The sequence below is a fragment of the Manis javanica genome, chromosome 16 (assembly GCF_040802235.1).
Source record: "Manis javanica isolate MJ-LG chromosome 16, MJ_LKY, whole genome shotgun sequence".
In the NCBI taxonomy this organism is placed as follows: Eukaryota; Metazoa; Chordata; class Mammalia; order Pholidota; family Manidae; genus Manis; species Manis javanica.
In genome coordinates this window covers 4,502,501-4,516,723 of record NC_133171.1, presented here as the reverse complement: position 1 = coordinate 4,516,723, position 14,223 = coordinate 4,502,501, and the positions used below count along the sequence as shown (strand labels likewise).

Below are 14,223 nucleotides of genomic sequence, written 5' to 3'. Positions count from 1 at the left end.
GAGGGATTAGGGTTTTGCACAGCTGTGCAAGGAGGCCTGCACAGTGGGGCCTGCCAGACTGCAAAGCCTCCCCATAGGGCTCCATGCACCTGCATGCAACCGGGAGATAGACCCCTTAAAGGTCTACCTGGGGTTTCAAAACCTATGCAAATTGTTCCTCCCACAGTCAGTGTGGGCTGAGGCACACATGCAAGTGATAAACGCCACTCCCGGAGCAATTTATTTTCTACTTTGCATTCTGGGATATGGCAAATAGTTAAACAAGTAAAGAATTATGAAGGATCTTGATCAAAGAGGCAGTCTACTGATTCCCCTTAAACATCGCCAAATTCTCTATTATATTGTGTTTTATTTTCTTATTTATTTTATTATTTTATGTAATTTTTGTATTTCTACCATTTATATGTATTTTATACTATATTTACATTGTGTTATGTATTGTATTATATAGTATTATATTTGCTTATTGTCTATATATAAGTATAGTATTAGTATAGTATTATACTTTCCACTAAAATATAAGCTCCATGAGGGCAGTAACATTATCTGTTTACTGCGACCTACTCCATGCCCAGAATCATACAGAGCGATACTTTCAAAATTATTGTTTTCAGTCCACATGCCTGGCATACAGAGGTTCTCATAACACTATCCGAATTCCTGTGCTAATAAACTTTCCTTGGAAATCTACTGTAATATCCAGATCCCCTGTCTAGATATTCTTTCTTGACTAAAATGAGCAACGAGTTAACCCCTTTTTGTCTCCCTTCATTACTCATTCTTACTTCCCCCTCCTCCTTCTTGTCCTTTAGACCCCTTTCCCTTTGTCTTTTAATTGACTGTCTCCTAGGAAACCAACATTGTATCTGGACTTTAAAAACAAACTAAAAGCTGTAGCCCCTGCCTGCAGTGCCTCCCAGTGTGCTGAGAGAACAAGGAAGCTAACACATATGGTCTGGTGTGATGCAATACTGTGGTAAAGGATGGAGCATATTTGAGCAGATAGCAGGAGCATCTACCCGACCCTGGGGACTTTAAAGAAGACTTCCTGGAGAAGGTGTTACCTGACTTAAGTTTTGAAATGTAATTAGGAACCAGCCAAATCAAAAATACAGGGGAAATGAATGTTTAATTGAAGGAGAAACACGGGCAAAGAGAAAAGACACTCATGGCATAAAGACACGCAAAGCAAATTTTTGTTACTGGATGCACCTCGATTTTTCTCAGCCTCCCAAAGTTGCCGTATAGTAAAGGAAGTACTGAAACCCAAGCTTCCTCACTGGTTGGTCCCAGGATGGAATTTAGCTAATGTTTTTGCTTAAATTATTATTAACATGTACAGGGTCTCTTTATGCTGATATGATGTTACACATCCATTCAATCCACCAATATTTAGTGAGGGTTTATTATGTGAATATCTCAGTATAACACACACTCAAAAATTGCTCCTCTCACAGACCTTCTATTCTGTGAGTAAAAGAATGAAAGCCAAGTATGTATATTTTATAGCTTATTAGGTGGTTTATGATAAGTGACCTGGGGGAAAAATACAGCCAGATAAGGATGATTAGGCATCCCAGGGAGGGGCGGAGGTTGCTTTTCTAGAGTATACCTTTGTTTCCAACTAAGAATTACAGGATTAAGTCACTATGTTCTCAAGACTATCGAGATAGTGAAGAGATAATCTAATACTTATAATGTATTACTTACAACTTAATACTCTTTGCCAATGTCTTGCTATAACAAAAATCAGCCTACAAATCAAATAAGAACCTACCACTAAATATTAAAGGATGCTTCCTTTTTATTGGCATCTCTTGCCCTGATAAGCCAATAGCCTAAATACTGCAGGCATGCTTTAAATGCTAAAGCACATGGGAGCTATTACAAATTTTGCAACAACAAACTTCATCTCAACATTAGCTCCTTTGCTTATGTTTCATTGGATAGATCAGGATTTCATAAAGTGGGATGGTTTTGGGGCAGAATGTATATTACCAGAAGGTAGGTTGCTAACAGGATGAATTCCTAAAAGTGCCCTAGTCATTCAGAATATGTTTGGGGATATAGCTAAAATTATCTCACAGGAAAATTAAGAGACCCATTGAGAAATTCAAAGTAGGGCATTTCACAATAGGCACACAACAGGTTTTAATATGACTGGTATTTAACTGTTTGTTACATTCAGGTGAATAATCTGACAGGTGCATATACACATATACTTGAAGTATAGTTCTATATGGAAGCATTTGGATATGACACATAAACTAATACATCAGTAAGGTTGGCCCAATTGGTCCTTTCCATACACTACTTTTGTTTCCAGCTTCCTAGAATTCCCTGTTCAATGTTTAGAATCAGCCCCACTTAATGCATTTTTTTTGTGCTCCTTCTTACTTAATTGGGGAAGGAAACTCTTGCCTATGTCCTTCCCCACGTATCACGTTTTCCTGTCATTTAACTCGGGGCAGCACAGAATGCAATCAGGGCTTTGACTTAAATGACACCATACATGAACTTTGGTCAGGAAATCCTCTAGTGTGTACCCATATAGTTCCTTGGGAGTTGCAAGTGTGAGAATGAAATTGCCCACCAGAGGAAGGTTAGTGTGAATCACAGAAGTGTTGTGATTCAACAAGGCAATCACTTCCTTTCCAATCAGCCACATTAGCTCCAGAACAAGAAAACCTGAATGTATTTCTATTCCTTCTGATGTTTTTATTGGCTCCCTGCTTATACTTTTCCTGTGAATCCACCTGCTTCAAGCTTGGCTTTATACCACCAATCACCATGTTTTCTATAATAAACTGTAAGTCAAACAAACACAAAGCCTGCATGTAAACTAAACAACTAAGTAAACAGTTTACATTCTATGATCACAGCCATGCACCAAAATTTTACAAACTAGGATATTCTGCTGGCCATTATTCCCTTTAAGGGCAGGAAGCCTAGATAAAGACAATTAAATTTGATTTCTATGAACTTCATAAATAAATCTGGGAAAACTTCATATTTTCCCCACTTTGAAAATCCAATATGCAGATCTCAGATTTAAGGGTGCACAAAGCCAGGCAGTTTACATATATGTATGAAGCATAAATGTGGGAATCAGCGGGCTATGAGAGAATGTAGGTTAGTGGGTACATCGAACTCAAGCGTGCTCTACTGTTCTAAATCCACTGAAATATTTTTTAAAAGGTTGATTTACAAACATTTTTAAAGTTAAAGGCAACTAAAGATACAAGAATACTTCTTCTTATGATAAAGAATAGTTATCTTAAACCAAGTCTTCATACTAAATATCAAAACAACAATACCAGAACAAAAAAAAAAAACTAATGAGAAAAACTCAAACTATGACTTAGATGATCACTATTAATAGTATTATCCAACGTTTTTTCAGAGACCTCAGCCAAAACAATTAGAACAAAAATAAAGGGGAATATGAGCTGAAATTATTGAAAATGATTACATTTTGTGTAATTATTAGTTGAAAACAGTATGATTCCATACCATAAAACATGAGATCTAACTGAAAAGTTTTCAGACTAAAGAAGATGTTATTTGAATAATAGTAAGGTAATCATTAAAAATCATTAAGCTTTTCTAAAAACCAGTAGTCACTTAGGAGACATAATGAGTAAACAGAAAACCAGGACCCTTAATAAAGCTCCAGATAACTCTCAAAGGTTAATTTATTTATATTGGAACCCATAGATGGTCATCAGCAGGATTAATCTCAAGAAACTCAAATGGAAAGGCATGAGTTTTTAGCAACAGTTAAACACAGCAAATTGTTACCATTTCTCTTTTCTTCATGATAGAAAAGCTAGTCTATGAAAATGGGTCTGCTGCTAACACTACATTCAAGAGCGGGTGTCCTGTTGGACAAATTAGCTTTCTCAACTGCTTATTCTTGCTTCCTTTCCAAATCTTGTGGGTATTTGAGATATCAGCGATTTGAAAAACCTAAATAGGGTAATAGTTGAAGTTTGCTAACAAGTGCTAATTAATTGAGCCATATTCTTTCTTCCCCTAAGGCCCTCCCTCATGGTAAATTAGGAGGCATTTTAACTTTCAAACCACTGGAGTGCTATTGAGTGCATAATTGCTGCAGGGCTTTATCTACGGTCCCCCAAGGCATTAGTGCATCATGTGCTCCCCTGGACCTTGAATCCTCCGGGTTAAATCGCGTCCCTGAGTACCTAACTTCTAAACAGGAAGATCTTTCCGTTACTTAAGTAATGGTGATAAATCAAAGGTTAAGTATAGATTATTCTTTCACACATATTTAAAAGTCCTCCAAAGTTGTAGCAGAGTAGGTTTTCTTTCTTTCTAGTTTGAAGCCTGCCAGTATTATGATCCCACGTCTACAGAAATTTATGTATATAGTTTGGAATATTGCCTTTCAAATTAGAAAGTACCTGGTATTAGACCTCATTCATTCTTCTAACCTTTCTGATTATGCCTCTATTCATGAAACAAGACATCTTCCTCATGGATCTAAGAATAATTATATTTCTGTATTTATTAAGGGTTCATTCAGGTAGTAATATTTTCATCATAGTGCAGCACACTTCAATATGAAAACAATGTAAGTTTAAACAACCTTAATAATACTTTCTCTTAAAAAATTTGATTATTTAATAGATGACTAAACTCTATCTCATAAAGCAAAGGGTTCAGGACTTATACTGTGTGTGTGTGTGTGTGTGTGTATGTATGTGTGCAAGATTTTTTAAAAAACAAACAATAGGAATGGCTGCTTTCAACATTTTACAGGTTGCGAAAGGTTTACCATGATTATCTGGGGTGTGGCTTATGGTCTTTTTTTTTAAATAAAGTTTCTGATCAATTAATCTGATGAGGGCTAAGGGAAATCTTATTTTCTACTAAATCCTCTGTAATAGAAAACAAAAAGTATCCAGAAAAAACTCTAAATGGAATTATTCGGAGACTAAGGACTAATTTATGTTAAGAGCATAAAATACTAAGGTCATGAAAAACTTTTCTAGTAAAATTGTTCTTAAAATGGAAATGTAGCTATTGAACTATGGTCAGCAAGGTGGCCTCATGAAACTTGAAATCCATATGGAATTTAATTGATATAGTGTAACATCTTATTCTAGTAGGAAAAAACCTTTTCAAAAGATTGACCAAATATTTCAAAGGGTATAGGTTATAATTCAGTAATTTATGTCCGTTGATGTAATTACCATCTAACTGCTTATCCATTGATTGTATTACTTATGTATCAGAAAGCAAACTTTTTTCTCAGTTCATTTACTACATAGCTGTTTATGTCAGGAAAATCATTGGACGACTGTAATATCAGCCATATGATTTCTAGTTCTAGCATTTCTGTGATTCTAAGTTTCTTAGCTATACTTTTTACCATCCTATAGATCCCTGTGCTCACATTTTTACTTTAAAACTTTACAAATTTCACCAGCATATAAATAAATCAGTGGCTTAAGTGTATGTATTCACCTATCATTAACGAACTGAGTATGAAGTAATATCTCTGAATATTAAAATGATTCTTATAAAAATTCTTTCTCCAAACAAGGTTATGACAGATTTTATAAAATATTATTTTACAAAGTCATACATTGGGGATTTCATTAATATCATGTGAAGCGAAGACATAAAAGTATCTATGCTTAATAGCTGGTGAAGTGTCACCAATGGTTTCAATTTTAGCACTAACATGTATAAGAAGAGGCGACACAAACTGACACTCTGCTGATTTCCTGGGCAAATCTTTCTGATTACCTGGAGGTAGACAGTTCCTTCTGAGAAGAAATAAATTAAACCTTTCTTAGTCTACTGAAATTCCCAAAACTCAAACATTTGATTTAAATTCTCTTTCCCCAGCTGGTAAACATTGTTCTTGAACTCTGGCATTCCATTAAAAAATAAGAAAGAAAAAAGCAGATTAGTGGTTGACAGGGGTTGGAGTGCAAGAGGAATGAGGGGGACAGCTAAATGGGTGGGAGGCTTCCTCCTGGGGAGACAAAGCATCTAGAAGTGGTATTGTTCACAAAGCACGGTGAGGGTACTTACTGCCACTCAATTGCACTCCTTAAAATAGTAAATTTTATATTGTATTTTACCACAGTAAAAAGCATATGGTTCTTCTTGAAAAAAAAAAAAACCCAGTAAACTTAAATTGATTTGTACTGATTTGTATCAACTGACCAAATATTTTATCCATCTTATATCCACATAAAATGCTTCGTTATTTCAGTAGGAAAGATGCTTTTTCAAGTGATTATTTTTAGTCAATGAAAGAGATTCAAACCACTTAGGAGCCAAATAGTATCTAAAGACTCACATCCAGGTCAGTTCAACAATCATAAAGCAGATGATTTTACTATATATTTCCTTTTTCTTAATAATAGTTGAATGTCCCAAAGCAAAAGATATTTTTTAAATGTTCTATAAATTTCACACAACACCTGTTTCCCATCTTAAGGGAAAAACAGCTATAAATGAGAAAAATGTAAATGATTTTACATACTATCACTTCTGAAATAGCCTAGGCAATGTGTACTATGAGGAAAAATAATCCTCATCACATATTTGCTTAGACAGTTTGGATCACGCACTTAACACATATACTTATATGTTCTTTTTATTATAAATTTTTGTGCAGATTTTCTAATGGCCACACAAATCCAAAGATAGATTTAGGGTCACAATTATAACCTGATCCAGATTTCTGTAGCTCAGGCACAAATACTATGGATCTCCTGCCTTCATTCAAACTCCCCTCAATTCTGGAAGGACCTAACACATTGGATCACATGCTCAAATCCATTCCTCTCGGCTGCTGTAAGAACATCCACCACTTTGTTTCTCTACTGCTCAGCCTTTTGCTTTGCTGCCTATTGTAAAGCTTTCTATGCTCACAAAGGTGCTCTTCAAACTACACCCCTCATGAAATCAATGATGGCAGCTCCACTTCACAAAGCCACAGGGAATCCACTTCCTACCAATTCTAGAGGTGATCCTAGAGTCACCTTTAGTGGCCACTGTTGTCTCCAATACTGATTCCTGCTGGAACCCATTCTCTCCAAAATCTTCTCTGGTTCTGATCAAACTTGAACACACACCTCTTTTCATCCCATGTTCCATCAGCAATGCCATGTAAAGAGATATACGTCATCTCTACCCAAATGGAATCCCTCCATGTTACAGAGGTCAGCAGAGAGAGCTACCGACATCTCAGTGTTTTCCCAAGCCCCTCACCCAAAGACCCAGGAGTAAATTCCTGAGGACTAGACCATGGGACAATACAATTGGCAAACACCGCACTGTACTCAGAACCCCCTTTCCTCTCTTGCCCTGAGATATTGCTATGAGAACAAACTTGAGTGACTGTCTCCCTCTCTGGAACTAGTCCTTTCCCAGGAGTCCTTTCTTTTTTTCTTTCTTTCTTTGGAGCAGAGTAAAAGTTTTATTTAAAGCTACTTATTTAAAGAGAGAAAAAGTGCGGGCAACCTCAGAGAGGAGAGGAGCCCTGAAAGGCTTAAGTTTTCTTTTTTTTTTTTATTAAGGTATCATTGATATACACTCTCATGAAGGTCCCACATGAAAAACAATGTGCTTACTACATTCACCCATGTTATCGAGTCCCCCCCCATGCCCCAATGCCGTCACTGTCCATCAGTGCAGTAAGGTGCCACAGAGTCACTACTTGCCTTCTCTGTGCTACACTATCCTCCCCATGATCCCCCCACACCATGTGTGCCAATCATAATACCCTTCAATCCCCTTCTCTCTCCCTCCCCACCCACCCACCACCACCCCTCCTCTTTGGTAACCCTTAGTCCCTTCTTGGAGTCTCTGTGTCTACTGCTGTTTTGTTCCTTCCATTTTGCTTCGTTGTTATACTCCACAAATGAGGGAAATCATCTGGCACTTGTCTTGCTCCGCCTGGCTTATTTCACTGAGCAGGATACATCTTGGTCCTTCTTAATTTGGAAATGCAACAAATAAACCAGTTAAATGGCAGCTTAAGAGAGTTTAGCAAAATTAAAATTTCATATGGAATTACACTGCTATATAGTTTAATGTCTTATTCTGATGGTCAGAAAGTATTTTCTTTTTTATTTTCACACAATACTTAAAGGGAACTAGGTTTTAAAAAAAAGGCAATTTCTGCCCAACTGCTAAGACACTGTACACATCATTGATGTATCAGGAAAGGTAAATCTGTGAGTTTTTCCACTAAAAAGCTGTAGTTATTTTAGGCCATTTGAAAATCACAAATCCTCAGACCTGCTTAGTCCTAGGCTGAACATAGTTTGATCAACTAAACTGGGATCCCAGTTATGCTAGTACAGTACACACACACACACACACACACACTTTTCCTATTTTACCCAAACTGCTAGAGTTACTCCATCCAAGAAATGCTATTTATAACATAGACATAAAAATCTTACATGAGAAAATATTCTTTTTTGACAGTGCCAGATTAATCTGGATTAATTAACTATAATCTCAAGAGCTGGCCTCAATGTGACTTTGCTGATATAACATTCCACAAAGAGAGAGTTTCCATGTTTGCCGAGCTCACTTTTGTATCTCACACACCTAGCACAGTGCTCGGCAAACAGTATGTTCAATCAATACGCTTTTCAATTAGTGAGGAGAAAGAAATAGAAAAATACATAAAGCATTTTTGATATTCATCTATATCTATTTGTAACTTCTAAGCAAAATCAAAATACTGTATAAATTATATATTATATATATATATATATATATATATATATATATATATATATATACCACTCCCATTTTCAAGTTTTACTGATGTTATTAGCAGTAGACTATGATCAGTAAATAATCCAAGATGTAGGAACTGTAACCCAAGATAGGGGGCATTTATCCATTTTCGTTTGGTTCATTTGCTTTGCTGTCTTGCATCCATTTTCCCTCCCCAACAGCATCGCAATTTCCTAGTTCCCAGTGTGTACAGTCTTGACGGTGCAGTAACTCCAGATTCCTGTCTCCAAGTGCAGATGCCAGGAAGGGCTGACAGGAACTGCCTCCCCCACCTGTGATAAAGCCAGGAGGCAGGCAAGGGACCCAAGCACGGCCGGTCAAACGCTCTCCCGTAGGACTTCGGGTCGTGAAGCAAGGACAGGACGGACACTTGAAATAACCTCCACGCAAGTCAGAGATTCACAAGAAAGAACTTCCACTTGCCATGGACTCCCTCACGTTCAGCTTCACGGTCGCACTGTCCCCTTCTATAATTATTTATTTCTTCTCTTCTAAAGCCTTTCCATAAATCCTACTCACATCTATCCCACATTTCATTTTACTACCATTTAGAATTCAGGTGCTTGCTACCATTCAGATGATTCAATATGCCCTTCTTTCAACCCACCCAGCCCTCAAGCCCTTCTTAGGCTTGGTACCCAGGCCAACTCCTCCCTCTTGAAATTCTAAACAGTTGTAGGTTCCCTGCCGCTCTCCCTTGTCAAGCACTGTAATTCTGAATTTCCCTTTGTCAGGAGGCTAATCACCATCAGGCCAGGGCATAGCTGGCAGTGCCCCAGGAGGACGAGCCGAGATCAGGACAACAGCCCCCACACACGAAGCCCAAGTTCTGGATGAGGCGGAGCAGAGGACGTGGGGCCAAAAATAATCACATACATGTAAATCCCCCGGGAATTCACAAAGTAGGAACGGAATGCTTTGCCAGTTGTCTCTCTGCAGATTAAAGGCTGGTGGGAATGGAAAGCAGAGCGCGAGCAGCGAGGGCCTAGGACACTCTCACTGGAAGTGAGCGAGGGGAGGCAGAGCAGCCCGGCAGCAGCTGGAAGGACTGAGAGCTTGGCTGTGTTTTTTTCCATTCACACCTTGTAAAAATTACTGATGCCAACTTCCGGTGCCAACGCTGCAGCATACCGTCATTTTCCTTGGAGAGCCTGTGGACACATAAGCCTCTTCGGATGCTTTAACAGGGGAGTGTTCACGCGGGATTTGGGGGTGCCCTCCAAGTGATCTTAAAATATCATACCACTCAGCAGTTGCTTATTTTGCCCATTCCTAACAGTGGATATTTACCTTATTTACCCTTCTCCTGTACTAAGGGACTCAATCCATCGTAAATGGGAAGTCTTTTTTATCTAAAGCTTGTTTTTACAAAATCCCCTCCTAGACCTTGCCCTCATAATTTAAATGGTCACTTATCTAATACTTTTAGATTTCTTTGAAATAATTTGAATAAATAAAGTAGTATTGGAATTCTGCCATTACTTACTAATGCTTTTTTTTAAGGCATCTAAAAGGTGGTCACATATTTCAAATGTTCTTCCTTATTCAGAGACCATTACAATTGCATGTATCATTTGAAATTGAATCTTTTTTTTTTTGGAGGCTCTCCAGAGGCAGGCCAGCAGGGCAGGTTTAGGTAGAGATGCATCAAATACTTTTTTTAATGTTGACTATGTCCCAGAATAGAGATAGTATAACCCTACCTATGTCAATGCCTAGCTGGTTTTTCCAGGATGATAATAATAAGTCATTCTTGGCATTTCCATCTAAAGCTTCTTTTTTTTGTTCCTTCCGCCTGCTCTTCTTTTGAGTCACAAAATTTTCTCTCTCCCCATTTCCAGAACCAGGCCAACTAACTGTCCCTCATGATGATGACATTCCAAGCCCACTGTCACCCTCCAGACCTGGGAACTAGCCAGGATTGAGAAACACTAACACAGGGACATAAAGTCTCATTTTAAGGGTGTATAAGAATGATAGATCAATATATATTTATCTAAGCATTTTTATTCTCATATGGAGACTCATCCATACAAACCCTCATTAAGGAAGTTGGCCTTCTTTAAAATCATTGACAAGCTACTAGTTCCTGGGACATAGAAGAACTCACTCAATTTCTCTCCAGGAGTATCCTTTGCATCCAGATGTTTTTCTATCACAGAAATGGTATTAGAAATGCAAGTACAATCAAACAGTGTTGGTAGTATTATATTGTGGGTCAACATTGGTTAAGCACAGTTTTGTGGGCTGTGTTGTTCCAGTTATCTAAGAGTTCCTCAGATTCTACCATGCAAACTTGAAGCAGCCAGACTTCTAGATCTGCTTAGCTATCACTGCATTATTATCAATACCAAAGTCACCAGCCACATACGGTGTATGGAGCCCTGAAGTGAGGCTAGTTAACATTCAGATTTGCTGTCACTATAAAAAACAGATTTCAAAGAATTCACACACAAAAATCGTAGAATATCTCTCTAAATTTTTACATTGGTTATGAGTTAAAATAATCTTATTTGTAGATATCGATTTAAAAAATGTTATTAAAGTTAATTCATTTGTTTCTTTTTAGTGTTATTAATGAGGGCTATTAGAAAATCAAAAGTTACATATGTGGCTCACATTATGCTCCTGTTGGATAGCTCTTGTCTATAATACTTCCACCCTGACACTGATCACAGATGTCAGCCTTTTCATAAACTTCATCTTACCCTGAAATTGCCAACACTGGCCTGGTTTACGGTTAGTATAACTGTCCTCCACAACTCATTCTATTGAGCTCCTGACAGTCAAGCCATCAAGTGGTACTCTAACTCTGAATATCCATTTGAAAACAAAATTCAAGGTTGTCACACAGGCTTCCTTTTCTCTTGGGCCCAGAGAATAAGAATTTCTATTTAAAAAATCTGAACACCTCCATTGAAAAGCCTGCTCCATCCTACATTTGAGCTAGAACACATCTTTCTCCTCAGGGAGAACTGCCCTTGCTTAACAATTTCCCATTAAGGGAACCAAAGATCTAAAAAAAAATGCCTTTGAACAGATAACACCAAAGTTTATCTTCAGAGTCCAAAACAAGAAGCCAGATGAAGGGCCCCAGTTTTCCCTTCGTGTGTGGGAGCATCCACTTCCCTTGCCAGCATTTTCTTTGACAGCCTAGGAGGTTGCAGATCTTGAATGTCTGACCCAGTTCTAGAGCCTCCCTTCTGAATATGTCAGCAACCTGTCTAGACGTTACCCTAGATAGTCTTTCACAATACCTCATCCATATATGCAGAGACACCTCCCATAAAAAAGAGAAGTGATACGACAGAGGGGTGAGATGTGCAGGCCACAGGGTCAAACAAGGGTCTTAATTTAAATCCCTTATTTTTCTACTCATTCTCTTCCTTACTTTAGCAAGTCATAACCTTAATTTCCTTATCTACAAAATAAGGAGAATAATAAAATATATCTGGAGTAGCTTCTGCTAGATGGCTCCAATACATGCTCTCCTTCTAGAATCACCCACCCCTCTCAATTTCAGCTTAAAACTTGACTCCCAGGTAACTGTATATCCCAGCTTCTCTTGCAGGTGAATGTGGCCAGGTGACCAGTTTCCAGCAAGAGGGTATCAACAGAAATGATATATACGACTCCCTGTTTGTGGCCTTCTTCTTCCCTCCCAGTGCTTAGAACATGGAGCTGATCTCAAGTCTTATGAGCAGAACCATGCAGAGGAGAACAACAGCCTAGGGGGCACAAAGTAGCAAAATAGAAAGCCGCTGGACCATGTCTAAGCCTCTGTTATTGTGGCCTTTGCTGTATTAGCTGAATGTGTATCCTAATATGCCACTCTGAGGAAGTATGAAATTAACAGAGAAAATGGACATAAATGCTCAGTAAAGTGACTAATAGACAATAAGCACTCACAACTGGCAGCTGTTAATATTATTCTTGGTAGCCTTACATCCTGCCACATGATACAGACTTAAAGGAAAATACACACACACACACACACACACACACACACACGCAAGCAAGGAAAATATGCCACACTAAATCCACTGATTTGAACATGCATGATATGATGTAGAATGAAAAAATCTAAAGGCTGGTAGAATTTCTCCTGAGCCTTAGGAATCAAAATTCATAAAATACATGCTCTGTACACCATGCTGACCCACTGGGATAGGGACTGCCTGTTCCGTACAGGTGGAAATCATGGCAAGCTGCTAAGTGGGACCAGCAGAGAATACATCTGCGCCAGCTCATGCTTCATTACTCCAGACAGTTCCCTCTCAAAAAGCTCTCTGGTCATTAGATTCTGATGTCTTTCATTTTGTTCAATGATGAAAATAAGAGCAAAGACAGCAAGTTTTAATGACTCCTTTCTTCATAGGTACAGAATAATCTTTCCTTCTTGGCAGCAAATAGGTCAAAGCTTAGAAGAGCTTTCTCCAGAATGGGAGAAACTGGGTATCTTGTATCAACTTCATGCCAAGGGTGTATGTGTCCCTTTGCTTGGATAGAATCCTTTATAGAGTTAACTATTGGAAATTGCCCTGTGACAGAAAATCAAGGAAACAATAAATGTGAACCTACAGAGAAATTCGAAAAACTAAGGTATGCTTCCTGCATTTATTCTTAAACTCCTCACACACGTGTCTAAACCTATAGATAAATGATTTCTGCCTCCAAAGGAAGAGAGCATCAGAGTCTGAGACCCAAAATGAGGTGCCAGCACCGTTTACAAATATAGGATGCAGAGTGGCGCCCTGTAAATAGGAGCGTCAGCATTTAATCCCCTCTCTGCACCAAAGGGTTGTGTCCTGAGACTGAACCCATCCCACCTCAGCACCCTGAGATAAGGGTGGATTCACTGCTCAGCAGCCTTCCCATGTGGGATGACAGCCTGCATACCAATGGCAAAGCAGATCTGAAGTGTGCCCTGCCATGTTACATCCAGAACCTCCAAGAAAACCTGTGCAGACACACTGGAATGGAATGCCTGATGCCAGCTTCAGGATGCCCAGCAACTGTCACTGAGTGTGAAGATAATCAAGCCTGAAGTCACACCTTTTGGTTCAGCAGAGGCTGGCAGCCTGCATTTTTGCTGGGGAACTGCAAGGGTGCGATCCGGCATGTCATGTCTAATAACTTTCTCTCCTGAAATCTGATATGCTGAGAGGTCTGGACTGCTCACGTTAAAAGCTGGGTCTCCAATGCCTTCCACAGCTTCTCTGTCTTCTTTAACTAAAGCAAAACAAGGAGACAAGGAGGTCAGAAGATCATAGTATAACAAAATATGTTCTGCTGACGAGCAGAAAACTCCTTCCAGTAATGCCTGTGCAGAAAGACTCAAGTGTATCATCCTCCAATGTCACCAAAACAGAATTAGGTTAAAATTAACTCTTAAAAAAAAAGAATAAATGATTAAAATAATTA

The 14,223-nt window shown here is 38.5% G+C and overlaps 1 protein-coding gene across 1 annotated transcript in view; it reads right to left on the bottom strand.

Annotated features, from left to right (window-relative positions):
- The window catches only part of LOC108390565 (uncharacterized), a 298,944-nt gene that overhangs the window by 278,988 nt on the left and 5,733 nt on the right, over positions 1-14,223 (bottom strand). Inside the window, 1 exon segment of the mRNA XM_037011044.2 lies at positions 13,855-14,031. Within this exon segment, the coding sequence (XP_036866939.2) occupies positions 13,855-14,031 (177 nt within the window).